Source organism: Terrapene carolina, unplaced genomic scaffold (genome assembly GCF_002925995.2).
Source record: "Terrapene carolina triunguis isolate 2854851 unplaced genomic scaffold, T_m_triunguis-2.0 Scaffold62, whole genome shotgun sequence".
NCBI classification, from domain to species: Eukaryota; Metazoa; Chordata; order Testudines; family Emydidae; genus Terrapene; species Terrapene triunguis.
The window spans coordinates 24,075,481-24,099,224 of NW_020664413.1; the positions used below are offsets into that span (position 1 = coordinate 24,075,481).

The 23,744-nt window shown below is 41.3% G+C and overlaps 1 protein-coding gene across 1 annotated transcript in view; it reads left to right on the plus strand.

Moving 5' to 3' along the window:
* Positions 1 to 23,744, plus strand: part of EPC2 (enhancer of polycomb homolog 2) — an 88,060-nt gene that overhangs the window by 13,897 nt on the left and 50,419 nt on the right. The window contains exon 2 of the mRNA XM_024202820.1: positions 16,730 to 16,889. Coding sequence (XP_024058588.1) covers positions 16,730 to 16,889 — 160 coding nt within the window. The remainder of the gene's footprint in view (positions 1 to 16,729; positions 16,890 to 23,744) is intronic.

The window sequence follows — 23,744 nt, forward strand, 5'->3', positions numbered from 1 at the left end:
ATATCATCCGGAGTTCTTTTCTTCCACCTCCTCATCTGGCTCAGGTGTTCTGTGAGTGTGGAGGGGAACCCCTCAAAGCAGCAATGGCAGTAGCTACAGATAAAACACAGAGGTTACAATGTCAGTATAGTCACAATGGAAAGCAAAAATAAAGATTCAGAACTCCCTTTCCTTAGAAGTTCATAGAATATCAGGGTTGGAAGGGACCTCAGGAGGTCATCTAGTCCAACCCCCTGCTCAAAGCAGGACCCAATCCCCAGATAGATTTTTGCCCCAGATCCCTAAATGGCCCCCTCAAGGATTGAACTTGCAACCCTGGGTTTAGCAGGCCAATGCTCAAGCCACTGAGCTATCCCCTAAAGTTTTAAACAAGACAGGTTTATTGACTCTCCTGCTTTGGAGGCACGGTGCCATTCATAGCTCCAGCCAGGTGAGTATGGCCCACCAGGGGTGAGGGAAGTGAGGAGGGAATTGCTTAGGCTATGGCTACACTGATGCTTTACAGCGCTGTAACTTTCTCAAGGGTGTGAAAAAACACCCCCCTGAGAGCAGCAAGTTACAGCGCTGTAAAGCGCCAGTGTAAACAGTGCTTCAGCTTTGGGAGCCGTGCTCCCAGCGCTGTGAGCTAATCCCCTCGTGGAGGTGGAGTACCTGCAGCGCTGGGAGAGCTCCCGCAGCAGCACTTTGAAGTTTTGAGTGTAGCCACGGCCTTAGAAGCCATAAGTACAGGGCAGTGGCACTGAATACAGGCACAATTTTCCACAGGCAGTGGTGACATCTTATTTCTGAAGCTAACAAAGGCATAGAGAACACAGCAGCTGCTGGCGTCCCAAAGCTGTCCGGGCCTGTATGTTTGCTAGCTTGTCTACTGCAATGGTGCTTGCCGAAGTTATCAACAACTGGCATGGGAAAGCGCCTTACCATGGAGAAAGAAATAAGGAAGTCATCCCTAGAAACTTTCAGGAGAGGATTGCAGGGTACTTCCATGAAAATTTCATCAAGATCTCTCAGGAGAATTCAAGGGACAAACTGCTCTGCATCCCTGCCCTCCGCCCAACTCTACAGGGGAATGAAAAGCAGATAACAAAGAGAGGTAATGTTGTAATGATTCCTCTTCTGGTACAAGTAAATGAATGCAAAATCAATATCTGTGACCTGCGAAGTTGGGAGTGCCATCACTGTAATGGGAAATAAATGTGCAAACTTACTTGAAGTTCCTTCCCCTGTCATGCTAGACTGCTGAGACTGACTGGATTGGAATGGAGTCTCAAACAGGTCCTGGTTCATGGCAGAGCTGGAACTCTTCTCTCCCCATCCCTCGCCCCCGAGTCACATGGCCCTCCTCTTCCTCCTTCACCACCTCCTTGTTGTTCAGGCTTGGGACCTCTTGCTCCTTGGAGGTATCCACAGTGGTGTGCAGGGGAGTGCAAGTATGGCATGCAGGTCTTTTTAAAAGCAGTAGGTCTGCAGTTCAGCATCGGATCAACTGTTAGCTTCCTTGGCCTTCTGGTGTGCTTGCCACTGTTCCTTTGGCTTTACGTGGCTCTGCTGGTGATCCTTGTTGTACTGCTTCTCCTGCTTCCCCCTGCTATCTGCTTGGAGTTTTCCATGTTTCTACAACTGGTCCATTCCTATACTTGCACAGTCTATTCTCCCCACAAGCCCAGCAGATCCAACATCTCTTATGTACTCTAAGCTAGAGTGTATCTGGTATAGCCAGCATGGTCATCTGGGCACTTGCAGTCAACACCGAAGAGCTGCTAGGTGTGCTCGCCAAGCTGGACAATGAGGAAAAGGCATTTCAAAAATTCATGGGGTTTTAAAGGGCCTGGTGCACTTTCCATTCTCTGACTCCTGGGCAGTGGAGTTCACAATTGTGACCAGAGTGGTCGGCATCGGTGTTGTGGAACAGCTGCTGGAGCACTGTTAGGGTTGACATAGGTAATGCAGTGTCTACATTTGTGCTTTGTTGACCTCAATACATCAACAGTGGTTTAGTGCCACGCAGTGAGGTGGTGCAATGGAGAGCTTACATTGGTGAGAGACAAATTTAAGTGTAGATATATGCACAATTAAGATGACATAAAGTGGCTTACGTTGACCTAACTTTGTAGTGTAGACCAGACCTGAGGCCTGCTTCCTGCACCTGTGTTTGCCCCAGGATCTGGGGAAGCGCTGCCCCTCTGGGTGGGAAACTTACAACAGGCATGCTCAGAGCATGCACCAAGAAAGCACTTGTGAGACTGGTTGAAAAGCTGAGAATGGGTTTGCTTGACACATACCAGAAACTCTCCAGCGCTGGGGAGGGCAGAAGAGAACACCCACTGACATAAATGGAACAATTAATACGTTTCAGAGCTATTGGTTCAGACTGTATTTATCTCTATTGGGTATTCTTTCATCTAAGAGCATTTCCATTGAGACACATGGGCCACTTCACACCCCTCTGAGCCTGTTATCCTGCTGATGGATATGTAGAGCCCCTCTAATTCTAATTCTTCCTCTAATTTCAAACAGTACTATAGCAGTTCAACACTGCCATAGTTGAGCATAGAGCATAGCTTTGCCGTAGTTAAGGTCAAGACCAGCTTTCTGTTTAAAGCTCAGTTCTAAGTGCTCCAAAATCCGTACTGTTAACCTAATTGCCTTGAAATTTGGTGCCCATCTTGGGGACACAGAATATAGTCAGTGATCCAAATTAGTGGGCCTTTTGAGCAAGCAGTTCTTAAGAAACAGCCCCTAAGTGGGGAAAAAAAAACATTTCATTGTTCACAGATTCTAGCAACTTTAAAGTTTGAAACTCAGCCTGGCTGAAATCTGAGAATGAAGTGTTTGTGTGTGTGTGTGTGTGTGTGTGTGTGTGTGTGTGTGTGTGTGTGTGTGTGTGAGAGAGAGAGAGAGAGAGAATATTTGGACGGTGCTGAAACAGTTTTTGAAAAGAAAATAAATTATACATGCAAATATTAACTAGAAGAGAGGAGAGATGATTAGGGGTGCAAGAGTAGGTGGTAATATTGGAAGAGGGGTTTGGGTCTGCAGTGAGTGAAGGGGATATTTGAGGCGGGGATAAATGGGAATGTTTGGTAGGGGAGAGAATAGGGTTTGGAGGGGCTCAGGTAAGGGGGGAGTGGTAGGGGATATGGGGGTAGCAGAGGAAGTTGGGGGTTTAAGGGTGTGGGGGGTCAGTCAGCCCTGAAATCTTCTCTGTGTGTGTTGGGAGCCCTATTCCTCTGCAGGGGTCTGAGCCCCTTTTCCTGCTTGCTATATTTTCTGGAATCTGGGGGCCCCTGTTGTTGGGGTGTCTGAGCCCCTCTTTTTGCCCCTCCAAGTGAACTTGGATCTCGGTTGGGTGGACTGAAGGCAATGCAAATTTAAACATCTGAAATCCAGAAAATAAATGATTAAGATACACATTACCCACTGTGTGGTATGTGGGAGTGGGCCAGAGTGTGTAGGGGAGTGGGCCAGAGTGGTTAGGGGAGTGGATAGACTGGGTAAACCTGACTGAAGCAGCAGCAGCATTCCCAGCTGGAGGTGGGAGTGAGGGGCTAACTCAGTGAACGGCTAGGGCTACATACCCAAGATATCGTGCAACCTAGTAAGCTGCTGCCCGTGATATGTGAACACAGCAGCATAGGGTAGGAGACAGCAAGGACTAACTTCTTATATTTAGTGCTTCTCTATGGTGCCAATTAATGGAAAGGGAAGGGAGAGCTGGAAATGTTGTCAGGAGGGGCTTTATGTTGTAGGGGGTAAGAAGGAAAGTGACACAGCAGTCTTCCCTCATACGATTAAAGTTACTGTAACATCCATCTAATAAAACTATCATGGTTTTGGGACATAGACCATGGGTGAGATTTCTCTCACTGGCAATGTTAGCAGCTACCCATTTCAAAGCATGACTATTATCCGTGTATTGCTATAACAAAATGTATTGGAGGGGTAGGAGCCACTGGTCTGGGACTGTTCTTAGCTCTGCCATGGCCTGCTGGTTGACCCTAGGCAAGTCATTTCACTTCGCAGTGCCTCAGTTTCCCATCTCTAAAATGGGGACAGTGATGTAAACTTCATTTGAGATCTACTGATCTTAAAAAAAAAAAAAAAAAAAAGCTAGAACTCTTGATTATTGCTAGGTGGGAATTACAACTGCCTGAATGACCATTAACTCCTACCCACAAACATTTCTGTTTAAAAAATGCCCAAAAAATTAGTTAAAGCAGAGTTAAGATTGCACTGTGATAGTTTGTACCCATCCACAACATCCAGTTCAGCAAGACTCAGACTTCTGAAAACCAGGAAATACAGAGTTAAGATAAACATCCATGAAGTCTTAATTCTACCCTCTTTGAGCGATGGTCCACAGTGCCCATCACACACATACTCGCACTCTCCCTTTTCACTGTAATGGACAGGTGCTACCTGCACTTGTCCTACTCTAACACTGAAGCTGCTCCCCCAACAGAATACCAGAGTTGTAAAATTTAACAACCACTTCATACCCTTGTAGAACCCCTTCACACTGGCACACAGAATACTATCTAAGGGTACGTCTACACTTACCGGAGGGTCCGACGGCAGGCAATCGATGTTCTGGGATCGATCCCGGAAGTGCTCGCCGTCGACGCCGGTACTCCAGCTCGGCGAGAGGAGTACGCGGCATCGACGGGGGAGCCTTCCTGCCGCGTCTGGACCCGTGGTAAGTTCGGACTAAGGTACTTCGAATTCAGCTACGTTATTAACGTAACTGAATTTGCGTACCTTAGTCCGAAGTGGGGGGATAGTGTGCACCAGGCCTTAGTCTATACTAGACCCATTATTAAATTCACAGATTGTTCTCATATCCCTCCACACTACTGACAATACCTATGGCAAAAGGACCCCAGTGCCCTCCTACTAACACGATTTACACAATTTTGTATTGAAATGATGCAGACAGGAACCTCCAGGTACTGCTGCACCTCTTTCCTTTATGAGACAAGGCAAGTGAGGTAATATCTTCTGCTGGATTATCTTCCTTTGGTAACAGGCATGGGGGGAGACTCAGACCCAGATCACCTCATACAGACATTCCCCGGGTTACGCAAACCCGGAAAAAGTTTCATAAGCTGGTTTTGTTGTTGTTTGTTGTTTTTTGTGCGTAATTGTTGGGTATACGTCCCCGACTTACGCAAGGTGTTCTGGAACGGAACGCTTGCATAAGTCAGGGAGCACCTGTATCATAATCACAGCTCTTCTAAGCTGCTCTTACTTATTCCTCCACCATTCAGTACAACTACACCTAACACAGTGAATGCAGCTGGAGTGCATGCAGATAATTCCCACTGGCTATTCCCAGCTGCAGAGGGGCAGAAAATGTGTGGGCATTTATCTTAACACTGTATTTTCTGGTTTTCAGAAGTTTTGAGTTTTGCAGAACTCTCTGTTCTGGAAGGGCATGAGATCTCACTGGGCAACCTTAACTTTGTATTAACAAATTTTTTTTTGTCATTTAGTTTGTGTATATATAGTGTTCTGAAATTGCTTGTGTTACTGAAGCTTGGCAAACACTAGACAGCGTAACACTGCTTTGTACATTGACTTTTAAAATTTATTTGTTAATGACAATCCTTCACAGGATTTTTAATTCCAGTTTTGTCTATTTGTAAGAGCTTTCTCCCATCCTTCTCCCCCCCCCCCCCCCCCGTCCATGCTCTCATAAGGAGGGAGGTTTTATTTCATTGCATCTTGTTCTCCTCCCAAGCACATAGCATTTATCCCCTTTTCCCAGACTTCAGTCCTGTTATCAACAACCATTCTCTTGTCTTCCAGTGGTTTCAGTCTTCCACCTGCAGAGCATCTTCACAGCAGAAGAAATGACCATTCAGTTCACTTGTGCATTATGATTTCCTGTTGGTGCTGGCATTGTAGGCTTAAAACTGAATAGATAGAATCACACAAACCTAACTGCTGGTATTGTCAGGAAAGTGCTGTTGAGCGAGAACACAGGCTGAACTCAAGCTGAGGGTTAATTCTATGGTGAAAGTTTAAGCAACTGTTTGAAAATCTGATTCTCTGTGCCCAGTTTAAATCCTTACCTCAATACACTGGAGCGTCCCAAACATATGTACTAAAGCTTCCTTGTCTTTAATCTTAATGAAACCATGGAAAGAGATTCCTCAGACAAGTTGACTTTTAAGGGGGAGACGGGGGATTGTATAGTGCCAAATCTCATGCTCCTGGTGCTTCACAAAATTTAAAATGGTATTCAGTGCACATTTTAATTATTTAATTTGTAAAAACCATATTATATTGTTACTGAGGCTGTAACCAAAAATACGGTACTCATATTCAGCAGCATTGGTATAAAGTTGAGTACAAAGTCAGCAATTCCAGGGTAAAAATCTTGAGTTAAATTCTTCCCTTACTTACACAGGTGCAAGTCCCATTGAAATCTGTGGGAATTTGTAATGAATGCATATACACTGACAGGATGCCTAACCATGTAAAATAAAAAGAGAGACAACTTCATTATATCTGCCCTTTTCCTATATCTGCTTTTGCCAGAAGTAAGCTGACAAGAGAGCTGGCAGAGAGTGAAAGAGCTTTAGGCTTCTGGAGCATAAATGGCTCTCTGTTTAAAACTGCCTGTCTAAAATATAATAAAGGTGGATATAATAGGTCATCTGATAGAGTCATCTGCTCTTAAAGAAATCCAAAAATTGAAGAGGAAAGAGGACTATCTTCCCCCAGTTAACACAAGTTGCATCTCTGTGAGGGCAGAATTGTGCTGCTTGTGATAAAGGAACTAACTGTTCTTTTGGCTCAACTTTGGCATACTTTATACAACGTCCAGGCCATCTTTCTACTACTATAGAATTTTCCCCAGCAGTGTGTTTTCTAGTGTTTTATCACTGTTGACAATCATTAGGATTTCTACCTTGAGAGGCTATTTTCCAGTTTGCTAAATATAGTTCTTGAAAGTTTTTCATGATGAAGAGCAATTTTTTCCTCTCTTAACTTTATCTCATTATGCCCATCTAAATGTTCATATTTATGTTGGTCAAATATTAATTATATTCTCTTGCTCCCTCCTGCTCCAGTCATGCCGTGAGCATATATGGCCTACTCCCTTCATTTTTCTTATAATTCAGTTCCTTCAGCTTCTGATCAGTTTTACTACTTCTCTTTGAAGTCCCTCCAATTTATCTTTCTGGCTATTTGATTCCTGAAATTCAGCACACTACTCCAGATGTGGTTGTACCAAAGCCACAAAGAGAGGGACTACTGTCTCTCCGCTTTGTAAATGCCTCTGTATGATGAATTTGCTGTCACATTGTTTTGCAGACTCATGTTTTTAATTTGGTGTCCATTATCGCTAGGGCTCTACCAAATTCATGGCCACGAAAAACACGTCATGGACCATGAAATCTGGTGCCCCTCCTCGCCTCCTGGTGAAATCTGGACTTTTGTTTGCTTTTACTCTATACTATATAGATTTCATGAGAGAGACCAGCATTTCTCAAATTGGGGGTCCTGATCCAAAAGGCAGTTGTAGGGGGGTCGCAAGGTTATTTTAGGGGGTTGCAGTATTGCTATCCTTACTTCTGTGCTGCCTTCAGAGGTGGGTGGCTGGAGAGAGGTGGCTGTTGGCTGGGCACCCGTCTCTGAAAGCAGCACTGCCGCCAGCAGTAGCGCAGAAGTAAGGGTAGCAGTACCGCAACCCCCCCCTACAATAACCTTGCAACCCCCTCACAACTCCTTTTTGGATCAGGACCCCTTCAATTACAACACTGTGAAATTTCAGATTTAAATAGCTGAAATCATGAAATTTACAATTTTAAAATCCTATGACCGTGAAATTGTCCAAAATGGACCATGACTTTAGAAGGGCCCTAATTATCGCTCTTATGGCTTCTTCACATTTACTACTGAAAATACAGATTTTTCTTCATTCTGCTGGATTTCCGTGTTTTGAATGGTTATTCCCTAGTGGCAGATCGTCAGCTGGTGTAAATAGTCACAGCTATGTTGAAGCTAATGGCCCTAACGGCATGTTTACACTAGCACTTTTGTCGGTATAACTTATGCTGCTCAGGGGCGTGGGAAAAAACATCTCTCTGAGCGACAAAAATTATACTGACAGAAACACCGGTGTGGACAGCCTTATCGGCGGGAGTGCTATTCCACCAATATAGCTACCGCCACTTGTGGTTTAATTATGGCAATGGGAGAGAACTCTCCTATTGGCAGACTGTTTCTTCTCTTCTATCCCCATCTCGTCTCTCTCTCTCTCCCCCCTCGCCTCCCCCCCGCCCCCAAAAGCAGACACGGGAGAATAGATTATTGTGGTTGGCTGATACATTTTCCCCAAGGAATCTTGCAATTTTAAATGAAGTATAATACATTGGACATATACCCTTAGCGCCCAAGGTTTTTCTAAATCTTTACCCTCTATTAGTAGCATTCAACTCCTTGCCTGCTCCTGCAGTAAATGGCTGTACAGCCACTAGCTTTGTTACATACACAGTGAGTGGATTGGAGTGGCATAGCTTATTCTAACACTCCTTTGCCACCTTACTGTTGATGTTCTGCTGAGTTATGCAACAGAATGGCGTAGCTCATGCTGCCATTGACAAAATATTTCTTCCCTTTAGCTGTTCTCTAGTAGTAAAAATAGGACTGAAGGGAAAAAAAGGTTGCCCCAAATGCCTAGCTCTTTTGATTCTCCTGAGGTGGTAGTTCTTCTGTATAGCCAAGACCACTCTTTCTGGTGCCCTCTAGATCAGTGGATCTCAAAGCTGGTCTGCTGCTTGTTCAGTGAAAGCCCCTGGTGGGCCGGTTTGTTTATCGGCCGCGTCCGCAGGTTCGGCCGATCGTGGCTCCCACTGGCCGTGGTTCGCCGCTCCAGGCCAATGGGGACTGCGGGAAGCGGTGCGGACCGAGGGATGTGCTGGCCGCCCTTCCCGGATCCCCCATTGGCCTGAAGCAGTGAACCACGGCCAGTGGGAGCCACGATTGGCCAAACCTGTGGACACAGCAGGTAAACAAACTGGTCTGGCCTGCCAGGGGCTTTCCCTGGACAAGCGGCGGACTGGCTTTGAGAACCACTGCTCTAGATAGTCATGGTCCACATGAACAGTCAGTAGCAGTAGAAATGGTTTGAGTTTTCCCTCCTAAGGCCTTCTGAAATGGGCTAATTACACTTGAACAATATGGTGAGTCTAGAAGTGAAACTAAGGACTATTTCCACCAATCCTTTCTCACCCTAGAGGCAGGAGCCATGGCCATTACCACCAGTCTTTCTCTGGCTTCTACCAGTAGGAATCAGAGACATCTAGATCAGAGTTTTGAATCCAGTCTAATCCCTTCATGAAGGAGGATCTTGGATGTTGGCAACTCTCTATCCAAATTGAGTTGAAATCTTTTAAATGCATTTCTTGTTGTTTGGACTATCCTCCATGTAACTGCATATCTAATATTACCTTTTAAAAGACCAAATATCAAGAAGGGACCTCAATCCCTTAAAATCCTAGGGGAAAATTTTTTCCTAGGTCCCTTGAAAAACAGTTATATTTATGATACTTTAATGTACGAAAACACTTGCCTTTCAAAAAACAAACCAAGCCATTAAACTTTAAGATGATCCTCCCCCGCCCCCCTCCAAGGTATTCAGCTATTAAGAGACAGCCTTCAAGCATGCTTCCTGTCCTATATCTGACTTCCTTATTTCAGTCAGTTCCCTCTGTTGGAATTCTAAGGGAGGCCAAATCTCTTGGGGTGGAGAATCCTAGCTACTAGTTCACTTGGACCAGTGCAGAGGCTCTGTATGGTGCTGATGGAAATACTATAGTTATGCTCTTTCCACAAAGAGAATTCTGACAGGTCTTCTATAAAACATGAAGTGATAGATACTTTTAGGGTGGGAAAATAATGCAGGCACGGGAAGTATGTTATTTCCAAAAGAGAGAATGCATCTGCGTAAATCAGGGGAGCACAAAACAAGGCCTTCCTAAGAGAAACTGTCATATCCTGTTGGACAGAGAGGAATCCAGTCTCCATTGTAGCCTTCCATATTGTAAAAAAAGATCAACCAAATAGCAGACTGGCTGAGCAGATGGATTGCACTATTCAGTGTAATTACAGAATGTATGGACTAACCACAGGAGAAAACAAAAGGTGTTCCTTTTCTGTTTTTTTTCGAAGACCAGAAATGCGATTTACTAAAATTGACTTTTCTACAATTGTCAAATAGATTCGTGTTTGCATCTTGGAAATCTGTAAGAAAGCAAATTGGCCTAGCCCTGAAAAGATTAAAGACCACTTGACCAGGGTTGTCATTGGATTCCATAACTATTAGGGATCTTGTTAGTGTTGTGCAGAGGTGTTACTGCAGTGTTCTACACACTTTCTTTAAAATCTGTGGTTGAGATTTTCAGAGTTGACGAGGGAATTTGACACAACTCCCATTAAAATTGAATTGGAGTTGTGAATCTAAGTCCCCAAATCAGGTTTGAAAATCTCAACCTATAACTTTAATATCCTAAATTCAGTAGATGTAGTGTTCACTCAGTAGGGCATCCAGGCTTTAGTGTAGTAACCTTTTTTATGGATTCCCTCTTTCTCCTTCCCTTAATTTTGTTTTGGTTTGGAAATAGAGCAGACTACTGCTTACCTCTGGGTGGGCCTGGAAGAGATTTCATCTGATTAGATAAATCTGTCTAGGAATTCTCTGTAGAGTTTTGGGGAAGTACTATGGTGACCTGTGAGGCCTTGTCTACACTGCCACTTTACAGCGCTGCAACTTTCTCGCTCAGGGATGTGAAAAAACACCCCCCGAGCGCTGCAAGTTTCAGCACTGCAAAGTGGCAGTGTAGACAAGGCCTTTCAGCGCTGGTAGCTACTCCCCTCATGGGGGTGGTTTTTTTTACAGCGCTGGGAGAGCTCTTTCCCAGCACTAGTGCCACAATTACACAGCCACATTAAAACGCTGCTGCGGTAGCACTTTCACTTTGCTAGTGAAGACATACCACAGAAAAGCTAATTTCTTACCTGCTAAAATTTCTTGGGTCTGTAAAATATCCTTTTGGGATAATTTCAACATTTCTATAATATTTTTTACCTTTAAATTACTTATATGTAGTTAACTCCTGTGCAACAGTTTTTATGTGCGAATTAATTATTTATAGGATGAATAGATAACAGAATATCCTTATTTAACCCGTTTTCACTTTTTGATATTGATTGTTGTAATAGTTGTTCTTACCTACCTTTCCTCTCAATGTGAACATTATATCAAATTAGATCTATTACTCTTCCATTCCAATTTATTTTGTAGAAGAGTCTGCTCTGCGTGTGTACCATTGATATGTCTATTTTAGTAACTAAAGTGAATGACCCTGAGCTATATTATATGTAATCTTTCATCAGTGTTGTGACTGTATTTTAATGCTATGAATTAAATCTACACTAATTGCTTAATTGAATGTTTACATATATATTTAACTCTCACTTAGGAAAATTGTGGTTCATTTGGATATTACAAAATATGCTTAAACTGCAAGAATAATTTGTATTAAACTCAGCTATTTTTGATTGAACGTTCAGTTTTTGTTTTTAGCATTAAGGTGATATATCAGTATAAATCACATTTGTCTGATTTTTTTGAGACATTAGAAATGGGAAAAATGTCTCTCTACCTTTTAGTTTCTTTCTTTGTTCATTTGGCAGCACTTGCATTTTCAGTTTCACTGTTTTGTCTTTCAGTTAGTTGTTTGTATGGGCCTTTCATACACCAACAGGGGAGATAAATACTTGTAAAAATATGATATTCTGATTTGTAAAACCACAAAAAATGGCAGAAATCTTAGGCAATATACTCAAGACTACTTAGTCTTAGTATGTCCAAGACTACTTTTAACTCCTTTTGAAAACTGATCATATTTCAAGTTTGCTGTATCCCTTTTAGTAGATCGAGTCTAATATGAAAGTCTTTAATATAGCAAACAGAATTTCAGTTGTAGGAATTAACATTTAGCTTGTATAGATTTTTTTTTTCATGAAGTTTTGAATTTTTAGAAGCTTTTGATAGCCTGTTGCTTAGTCTGTGACCCTTGAAATAAAGAACAATTGTTTCAGAAAATCATAGTGTGTTTTTTTTTTTTTTTTGGTTATAGTTGAGAATTCGTTTGTTTATTTTCATTAAGACTAGAGTAATGCCTGAAATCCTTAATTACCTCTCAGTTTTTATAAACTCGCTTTGTATACTTTATTTCTTATTTGTAGTATTTCTTAAGATTGTTAAGAAAATGTGAATTTATTTCCATTATTAAATAAAATATAGAAATATTTCTAGAGCAAAAGAAGGTTTCCTGAATCTCAATTGTTATGCCTTCCCTTTCAAACAGATCAAATTTCTCTATGCCTTCATCAATCAGTACATTTTTATTTCTTACTTTATTGGCCTGCTAAACCCAGGGTTGTGAGTTCAATCCTTGAGGGGGCCATTTAGGGATCTGGGGCAAAAATCTGCCTGGGGATTGGTCCTGCTTTGAGCAGGGGGTTGGACTAGATGACCTCCTGAGGTCCCTTCCAACCCTGATATTCTATGATTCTATACAAATTGGGTTACTTTATCTTATTTTCAAAAAGTTTGTTTTTAAAATGTAAGTGATTTAATCTGTGGTATGGCACTTCTAAAATAGCTTGAGGCATGTTGCCTATAAGGATTTCAGAGCACTTTATTCAGCATCTATTTTATAGTCCTTTTAATAGAAATTTATAGTTACTTTGGATAAAATGTCAAATTGAAAAAGGAACAGAAATTCCTTTGCATGACAAAGTTTGACTGCGGATGCCCTTGCACATTCGTATTGCACAGATTGAGCAAATCTTTGACACTGTGGAGTATGTTTACTGAAAAAAGGTGCAAGAGAATTTAACTAAATGTATTAGAACAAAATCTCAGAGGAAAACTTGCTAAATCTAATTAATTATATGGCTTCTGAAAGTATGAAATGTTAGCACAGGAAGTTAAGTGTAGGAGGGAAAAGCAAGTGCCTTGGGAATGACTAGAAATCAAATTAAGGTCTGAACAGGAGAAATTTACATGTCAGTCAAACAAGTGGTTTCTGGAAGCTGTGCTAGGCCATAAAATGCAATAAGATCCTTGTTACTTCGCAGTACAGGAGAGATAGTAATGGCTGCATTGGTAGTAAGTACATCAAGAAAGTTGTAATCTTGGATACAGATGAAGTGGTGTCAATCGGAATAAGATCAGTGCATGGAATCCTTGAAAACTAGGGTTTCTCAAGGTGCCTGTTACTATAATTTAAACCCAGAATCTGACTGTGTGTGGTCATCCTATCATCCCACGCCTACTTCAAAGCTGTGTCTGCAATAAGAAACTCCCAAGGTCACGGATTCTCCATAAAGAGCAATTTAATACCCTTGCCACTTCATCAAGCATTTGGGATTAGGCACCAGGTTACATAGGGTGTTCATCTGGGAGGAGAACTAGACAGTTTATCTTTACTATCCAATCTTCTACTTCTACTTCTACTTCCCAAACTTCAGTGAAATTTTTAATGTAGTTTGATGGTCTCCTGTATTGATCTTCTCATTTGGGCCAGATTTGATATTGATGCATGTTGCAATCCATATAAATTAAAACAAAAAGTCCTCTCTAAGTATGTTTAGGGAAACAGGAGTTATAACAGCCAGGTAAGGAGAGAGATACATTTTTCAAGGTGTGCTGACAATGAAAATAGTGGTCTGGACGAAGAAGATTTTGAAGAAGTAAAATAAGGTCATGTCCTACAGACTCGGGAAAGAGCAAGGATACTAGAAATTTATGTTTTTAGAATAAAATGCAGGAATCATAGTTTCAGTGGCCTATCTGAGGACAAGGAATGGCAGAAAAAAACTTGGTATTTTCCCACCTCAGTTGTAGATCAGTCTTCTGGTCTACTTGATGTGTTGTATTGATATCAATTAGGGACTACTATGGGGCCGTTTGACAGCTAGTAAGAAATCTAGAAACGAACTGAGTAACTGTAATTTTCTTAGTTAAATTGCTCAAAATAGCATTCTTCGTCTTTATTTTTTAAAAGAGACTTACACGATGAAGTATTAGATGTGCACAAGATATCTGGTGTGTTTTTCTGAAATTATTATATTTGAATGTACACTCTCTGGTCTGAGCTACAGCATTGCCCTTAAGTCTTGGGAGCCTGATTAATCGATTAATTTTGACTTTATTTCTGTTGGAGATGCCTAGTCCTCCTCTTCTAGAGTTTGTGAAGTCTGTAGTTTGCCATTGCAGTTTGTTTTAGTAGTGGATACTTCCTTCCCATTGCTGAAATAACTTGAATTAAAAATAAAATATTTATTAAATAAATATGCATGTTTTGAAATATCCATTGTTTCAACAAGTAAAGGCAGATGAATGAAAACTGATTTTTGCAGAATTAAAAAGAGAGAAACCTTTATTCCTTTTGGTTGTTTAGAGAGTTTACCAAATATAAACCAATGCGGAGTACTTTTCTTGCATCTGCCAACCTGCATCAAATGAAATTTAAAAGAATAAAACGCTTCTTCATAGATGTGTAATTGTCATTTTCACAGTGTCGCTGCTTGGTGAAATTATGAGCACAAGAGACAGACATTGGAGTTATTCGTGGGAGGGAAGACCACCCAAACCCCAGATGCTGGGAGAGGAAGAGAGTAATGAGAGATTTTTTCCATTCACCCCTTCTTCCAATAGCTAGGAGTGTGAGGGAATAGGTAGAACAGAGAATCTGAACCCCTTACAGCAAAGCAGTGGTGGAGGCAGAGAGATGAAAAATTCCCTTAGGGCAGCAAGAGAGAATTTGGCTTCAAATTTATCATAATCCTGTTAGCCTGATATGAAAGATGAAGTCCCCAAGAAGGTTCCATGGCAGGACCGTAGTATGTCATCCTCTCCATTTCCAGCAGCTGCAAATCTGGTGTGTGGGGACTGTTCATCTGGCATTTTCTCTGGGTCTTGCTAGTGGGGTTCACCACTTACCTTTTATTGCTAGGAGGTTTCATCTCTGATTAGTAGGTTTCATACATTTTTCCAGCCTTTGTTGCATAAACAATTGTTGAAGCAAAGTTACACTGCAAATATAATTGTATATTATGTTTTCTAGCAGCTTTCTTTCTTTGTCTCATGGATTATAGTGTGAACGTTTTACAAAATCCATTGAAGGAGAAAAATCACAATTATCCTATGCTAATCCACATGTGTGGTTGGATTTGCACCAAAATAACTAGTAAGATATATGGATGCTAAAGAATTCTTATAACCTAATGAAGGCATAGTGTAATTCATACTTCCTGTGACTTGGGTGTGGTTATTCTGTCTCCAGTAGGGTAAGAATACAAAGTATAATGAACACTGTTGCATATTTGAGGAACTGGAGTTCCACAAATATTCTGTGTGTTCTTGTGTGGGGAAATATGTGCCTATTACTTTTGCCTGTTATAGTATTCTAAAAAAACGTAAAAACAGAAGCAGGTAACAAATTAACATAACGGCCATACTGGGTCAGACCAATGGTCCATCTAGCCCAGTAACCTGTCTTCCAACAGTGGCCAATGCCAGGTGCCCCAGAGGGGATGAACAGAGCAGGGCAATTATCAACTGATTCAGCCCCTGTCGTCTAGTCCCAACATCTAGCAGTCAGAGTCTTAGGGACAGCCAGAGCATGGGATTGCATCCCTGACCATCTTGGCTAATAGCCATTGATGGACCTTTACTCCATGAACTTATCTAATTCTTTTTAGAACTCACTTATAGTTTTGGCCTTCACAAATTTCACTGGCAACAATTCCACAGGTTAACTGTGTTGTGTGAAGAAGTACTTCCTTTTGTTTGTTTTAAACCTGCTGCCTATTAATTTCATTAGGTGACCCCTGGTTCTTGTGTTATGTGAAAGGATAAATAACACTTCCTTATTCACTTTCTCCACACCATTCATGATTTTATAGACCTCTATCATATCCCCCTTAGCTGTCTCTTTTCCAAGCTTAATGGTCCCAGTCTTTTTAATCTTTCCTTACATGGAAGCTGTTCCATACCCTTAATCATTTTTTGTTGCCCCCTCTCCATTCTGAAAACTGGCCGGTGCATAAATCTTAAATAAAAACATGATATTATTTTGCATTTGGCAGTGGATTAAGTTTGTTCATGATCTTGATTTGAACCATGGGCTTCCCATACTATAAGGAATTAATGTGCATATATTGCTGGTTTTGAGCCATGACACTTTCTATACCCACTTTTAGATTATTTTGTTTAACTTGGATCACCTACTGTCTGTTTTTCTGATTTTAAAAAAAGGTTTGTGGGTATGCTTAGAAGATTTTTTTCGTCCATCTAGAGTCCCCCATATCATTAATGGAGGCTTGAGATTTTTTTCCTTATTTGGAACCTGTCAACAGCTGAATTTGCCTAGGACTTGGTGTTAAATGCAGAGGACTCTTTCTCTCCCATTACTGTACCCTGCTGGCCTGGAAGCAAAAAAAAAAAAAAAAAAACAAAAATACTACCAAAAACACAAAAAAACACTATTATAAAAAAAAAAAAAAAAAAAAAAAAAACACTAGGATATTCTCCATGACACTTTAGAACACTATTGCTAGGAAAATAGACTAACTTTATCCATTTTTTATCTTTAAAAAAATAAATACTGTCATCTAAATAAATTCTAAACTTTTCCTCTTTCAGGAACACCATTTACAACGAGCTATTTCGGCACAGCAAGTTTTTAGAGAAAAGAAAGAGAGCATGGTTATCCCAGTTCCTGAGGCAGAGAGCAATGTCAACTATTACAATCGCCTGTACAAAGGAGAGTTTAAACAACCAAAGCAGTTCATTCACATTCAACGTAAGTTCATGGATATGTTGGTCTGTCTTCTTTTAAGTTAACTTGGGAAAGTTCTTAATGCTTGCAGAGGCAAAATTATAAAAATATTCATAGGGTAGGTGGAAGGACCTGCAAAAAACCTGGTACATCTCTATCCCGATAACGTGACCCGATATAACACGAATTCGGATATAACGCGGTAAAGCAGCGCTCCGGGGGGGGGTGGGGCTGCGCACTCCGGTGGATCAAAGCAAGTTCGATAAAACACGGTTTCACCTATAACGTGGTAAGATTTTTTTTGGTGTTATATCGAGGTAGAGGTGTAATAGTTAAAGTACCTAAGTCCTTGTTTCTCCTTTGAAGTAGCCAGGAGGATTTGGGGATTGAGGGAGAGAGGAAGGTATTATTTGTATGGATGGCTTGTGGATTCCCATATTGATGTTTTGTATGTGCTTAAGATAGACAGTAACCAGAGGACAAATCCTACTAGTTATCTGTTGTGTTGAGCACACCATCATAGAATCCATTTGATTTCCTAACTCTGAGATGGAATAACTGAAGGAGCCATACTAAAAGTTGTCTGTGATGATTTTGTTTTTGTCATCAGTTTTTGATGCTGTGGTTCCTGAGTGCCCCTTATCTCTACTCGCAGATCACCTTAGCAAGAAGATAGATTAAATAGGAGAATATCTGTAGTGGAATCTGTAGTGGAAATCACTGTATCTGGTCACCTGATTGTAGCATGGAAAGAGTTTGAAACTTTATGCCGAGATTGTGTTGGAGGTAAAGAATGGGCTCTTCACTGTAGTGTATGTGACGTTCCAACTTGCAGAAATATTCTGGGCTACAGGTAATTTTGGTCAATATGTGTAGGTTTTGCGAAAATGTAGAATTGCGTATTTATTACTGCAAAGAATTTTCAATTTGTCATACCTGAGACTGCCCTGATTTGGATGGGATTGACTGCCTGTGTGGTAATAGATGCATTTTAGGGGGAAACAAACGTAAGGTCACTGTTTGCTTTGTTTTTGATTAGTCATGTTCTCTGAGGTATTTAGGTTGGCAGCTTGTAAACTGGACTCATCCCACTTGTTGTATTATTGTAAACTCTTTGGGCATAGACCATCTTTAGGTTCTGTGTTTGTATAATACTTAGTACAGTGGCGTGCTAGTCTGTGACTGGGGCTCCTTGTCACTACCACACTACAAATAAATCAAAATAATAATAAAATTTTGTGGTAAGACACTGGGTCTACTTATTGGTGGAATTTATCAATGCCTTTTTGGGAAGGCAAGAAACTAAGCACTTTTCAAATGGTTGATTGTTAAGCCAATACTCAAGAAATCCTTTCTTGCCACTGACCTTGCTGGTTATCACCCTGACCCTCTTTTTATTTAAAAAAAAAAAAAAAAAAAAAATTTTGGAAGGATTATTGGCAAAGTTACGTTGAAGTGTCTTGGATAATACAGGAGTCCTCTGATCTCCTTGACTCCATTTGTTAGGCTTGTTTATGATACATACCTTGTTGATTTTGTTGATCTGCATCCTGTGCCAGATATAGATCCTCTATTGATTCTTTGTGTTTATTCTTTGAAGATGTTTCAGCCTCCATGAATCTGTTGTTTACAAGGTGTCATTGAGCTGTCTATGGATATAGGTGGAGATAGACTTAATTTGAATGTGTCTTTTTTTTTCTCATGGGGAGAACCCAAAGAGTACTGTTAAATAGTTTTTGAATTGTGTCATCTGCATGCTGCTGATGCGGTCCTCTGTTTCTGTTTCATTGCACCTGGGTGGTGTATTTTCTTGTCTTTCATAGTATTTTTCCAAAATTGGGAGTTGTATGAAGGTGAGTTGGCTGAAGCTCCCTTTTGGATAAGACCGAGATGATGCTAGTAGTCTGAGGAAGCAGCCAAAGGAAATAGTATCAATAAAATCCTTTTGGTTTAAATAAAATTAAATTAAAAAATCACATGCCTAACCAAAATAGTTATATTGGTACAAAAACTGTTCATAGTCCATCCTTATTGCAAGGGGCGGCTACTCAGATCCATATGGTTTATACTGTCAGCAAGCAGTTCATAGAAAAATGAACTTTGATTCTCTTTTGTGATTTGTTAAATGTATCAACATTAACCAATTAATATTTTTATTTTAAGTAGAAATCCATTCATATTACAATTGCTCTTATGATAGTGAATTATGGTTTAATAAATCTTGAGCTGTGACTTAGTTTGGATAGGGTGAACAGACTAAGGTCATGTTTATGCTATGGGCACTGTAGCTACATCTCTGTAATCCTGTAGTGTAGATGCTGAATACAGCATGAAAGGGTTTTTTTTTTGTTGCTGTGGGAACTCTACCTCCCTGAGCAACAGCAGCTTATTGACAGAAGCATTCTTCTGTTGACCTAGCTGCATCTATACTGGAGGTTAGGTCGACATAGCTATGTGGTTCAGCGGTGTGGATTTTTCACACCCCTGAGCGCTGTAGTTATGTCTGTTGATTCAAGTTTTAAGTGTATACCAGGCCTAAATGTAAAAGAGAATCAGTGGTAAAAAAAAACTACGTTAATGCAGAGTTAAGGTTGTTTGGTGGTACACCTCTACCCCGATATAACGTGACCCGATATAACACGAATTCGGATATAAGGCAGTAAAGCAGCACTCCGGCGGATCAAAGCAAGTTCGATATAACGCGGTTTCACCTATAACATGATAAGATTTTTTGGCTCCCGAGGACAGCGTTATATCTGGGTAGAGGTGTATGATGTCTCCTTGCAGAATGCTGAGTTGAGCAAAACTCAAACTTTTGAAAGCTAGGCAGTGCACCAACATGCCCTGTTAATACACATAATTTTATTCTGCCAATGTGCCACCTCCTTTTACAAAGTATTCTCTGTCACCTGCAGGATTTCACATAACACTATTAAAGAACAAACAGGAGAAGGAGGAGGGGGGGAAGAAGATTGCTCATGCCACTTTTCCTTTGTTCCTTTGCAGCTTTCAATAGCCAGTGGGAATTATGTGCATACACTACAGGTGCAGTCAGTGTGTTAGGGTTACCAGCACTAAATGGGAGAGGTAGTAATTGGGCCTGCTTGCTAAAGGTGTGTTTGTGAGATGAGGACATGTGTGGATTACTTTGAGGACATGTGTGGCTCTAGGTTTCCTTTTGTATGTGAGCAAAAGGAACAGCTGCATGTGTACCTTTGGGATCCAGCATGCATCATTTCAGTGCAGAGTTATACACATTTATATAACTAGTAGGGCACAGGGGTTTTTATTACAAAGGGTTTTGTCCATAGTGAGCTGGGGTATGAGAGCAGCCTGAGCATTTATTATCTGCATGCGCTCCAGGTAAAACGAGTGTGGTCAGTATCAGGTGTTGCTGAACTGAATGGTGCCGACAGTAGTTAGCTCTGCTTGGTAGAGGTGTGTGTGCGAGATCTGTGGATTACTTTGAGATGTGTGACAGAGCTGTGGTTGTGATATGAGGAGTTCTATGTTTTGCACCCTCTCATGTATGAGGAAAGGAAATAGGTGTATTTCAGGATGCAGTATTCATAATTTCTATACTGCATTGTGGAGATTGCCAGTGGTGGGGCTTTTATTACAAAGGATATTGTCAGTAGTGAGGTGAAATATGAAATAATTCTAATGCTTTAATGATGGTTAAGTGAACACATAGGTTGAGACATCTACCTTTGAGCTAAGAGGCGTTATTCCCAGATGCGCGCGCACACACACACACGCTTTGCTTGAGCTAGTATGCTAAAGATATCAGTATAGCACTGGAGTAGCACGAGTGGTGGCTTGTGCTAGTTGTCAGATACTCGGGAGGATAGCTCAAATCACTGCCTGTGCTGCCCTGGTACACTGCTGCTTTTTTAGCATGCTAGCTCGAGTAGAGCTAGCATGGGTACATCTATGTTAGCTGGGAGTCACACCTCCCAGCTCAAATGTAGATGTATCCTCAGGGTAAAGGAGTTGTAAAAGGTTGCAAAGTGACTCTTAGAATACCATATGTATAAAATTTTTCTGTGTATTTGGCTAAGTATGTGAGTGTATGCCAGGATCCGAATCTTGTAGTGAGAAGGGCTAGTGTGAGTATGTGCATATTGAAGCATTGCTCAAAGAGGATAAAAAGAAGGTGGCTGGAAAATCTTTTTCCTTTTTGTCCTTTAATAGTGTTAAATGGAATCTTGTGGGTGAGAGTAAATAGGTTGTAGAAGGTGAAGAGATGGTACATTTCAGCAGCTTGGGGGTTGGCAGAGTAAAGGGTATGTGTTAATGAGACATATTGGGACATTCCTGAAAGAGGACAGAGTTAAGGCAACCGTAACTCTGCATTTCCTGATTTTTCAGAAGTTTGAGCTCTGTGCAACTCAGTGTTCTGCAGTGGGAAGATGTACCACCGAGCAATCTTAACTGTGCGTTAACATACTTTTTTGCCATTGAATTTATTAGTTTTTTGAACAGGAATAGATATGTCGTTGTTCGGAGTTAGTAATCATTTAGGCAGGTGTACATATAATGTCTTGCAATTAGCAAACTCAGCCAGTGCCGCTCCTCTCTCCCCTTGTGCACAAGCACCCCACTTGCTTTGCTTTCAGACCTCCCCAGACATCCCACTGACCCATTCACCTTGTCCTTCCTCCAAGCTGGCCTCATCCCCACTATTGTACTCACACCTCCCCCCACCAAGCAGGTGACAAATCTCTTTGAAATCTTCACTCCCTGGTATACAAATGTTTCTGTTGCCATTATTCTCTTATACCTCCCCTCCTATAACCGACTTGCATGTAGTACCTGGAGTGAAAGACAACTGTATTACAGAGAAATAGTGTCCTAGTTTTGTTTCACAATGGTTGGAGGGTGCCGTTTGCGGCAGGATTGGCGTGGGTTTCCGTTCCAAAGGACTGGCAGTTAGACCCCTGTCCAATAGATGTATCCCATCTCCGAGAAACACTGAGGTTTCAGAGCTTATAATGTTTCAGTGCCATACAGTACATCGTTTCCAGTCAGCCACGAACCCTCCAATTTCCCAATTAATGTTCTTCCAATACTTACTATTAGCTTTTATGCAGTGTTGGGGTGCACTGGCAGAGCTGTGGGGTGCAGGGGGGTTCAGTGCATAGGCAAGGCTGAGGGTGCCATGCCTCCCTCACCTGAGCCCCAACCTCTTTCCTCCCCTATCCTCCATCTCCATTAACCACCCTCTTTTTGCTGCAGCCCCAAACTCCCTTCCTCTAGTTCCCCCATCCCCTAATACCTCTCCCTTCCCAAGAATATTTTCCCCACAAATACTTTTGATTATTTTCCTTCCAAAATAAAATTGCCACCCCAGACTCTCACTTAGGCCTGGACTATACTAGAAAATTAAGCCTGCTTAATTATGTTGCTCAGGGGTTTGAAAAATCCACATCCCTGAGTGACATAGTTAAGTTGACCTAACCCCCAGTGTAGACAGTGCTAGGTTGATAAAAGAATTATTCCATCAACCTAGCTACTGTTTCTCTCTAGGAGGTGGATTACGTACTTGTTGGTGATGGGGGACTTCAACTACCCTGACATCTATTGGGAAAATAATACAGCAGGGCACAGATTATCCAAGAAGTTCTTGGAACATATTGGAGACATCTTTTTATTACAGAAGGTGACTAGGGGAGAGGCTATTCTGGATTTGATTCTGACAAACAGGGAGGAACTAGTTGAGAATCTGGAGGTAGAAGGCGCTTGGATGAAAGTGATCATGCAATGATAGCGTTCATGACTCTAAGGAATGATAGCAGAATAAAGAAAATGGACTTCAAGAAGGCAGACTTGACCAAACTCGGAGAACTGGTAGGTAAGATCCCGTGGGAAGTAAGTTTAAGCGAAAAAAGAGTTCAGGAGAGTTGGTAGTTTTTTAAAGATACATTATTAGGGGCACAAGAGCAAACTATCCCAGTGCATAGGAAAGATAGGAAAAATGATAAGAGACCACCCTGGCTCAATCAGGAAATCTTTGAGTTTCAGGTCATTGAAGAAGAGTCATACAAAAAGTAGAAACTAGGTCAAATTATGAAGGATGAATATAAAAAACCAACACTAGCATGTAGGGTCAAAATTAAAAAGGCCAAGGCACAAAACGAGATTAAACTAGCTAAGAATGTAAAAGGTAACAAGAAAATATTTTACAAATACGTGAGAAGCAAGAGGAAGACCAAGTTGAGGTTAGGCCCTTTACTCGATGAGGAGGGAAGGACAGTAACAGAAAACACCATAATGGCTAAAGTGTCACCAAAAAAGGTAGCAGTGATTTTTATGACTACATAGGGAACATCATTGTTAATAGGATAGGATCTGAGGCTGAAATAGGGAAAGAATTAGATGCCTTCAAGTCAGCAGACCATGATGAAATACATCTTAGATTACTTAAGGAACTGGCTTAAGAGATCTTCGAACCATTAGAAATTATTTTGAGAATTTGAGAAGGAGAGAGATCCCAAAGGATTGGAAAAAGGCAACTATAGTACTTATCTATAAAAAGGGGAATAAGGACAACCTAGGTAATTATAGACCAGTCAGCTTAACTTTGGTACCTGGAAAGATAATGAATCAAACAATTACCATATATACTCGCTCATGAGCCGATTTTTTTTTAAGTAAAAAAGGGATGCACCAGAGAAGGGGGTCGGCTTATGAATGGGTATAGAGAGGGAGAGGTGGGACACAGCCCCTCCCCCCAACAGGGTAAGCAAGAAGAGGCAGCAGAGCCAGAAGGGAAGAGGCGGGGCCTGAATCTCTCCGCTTCTTGCCATGCTGCTCTTCCCCCAGCCTCCGAAGCAGCTGCAGCTCTGGGGCTGGCAGGCTGCAGCCGTGCCGCTCGGC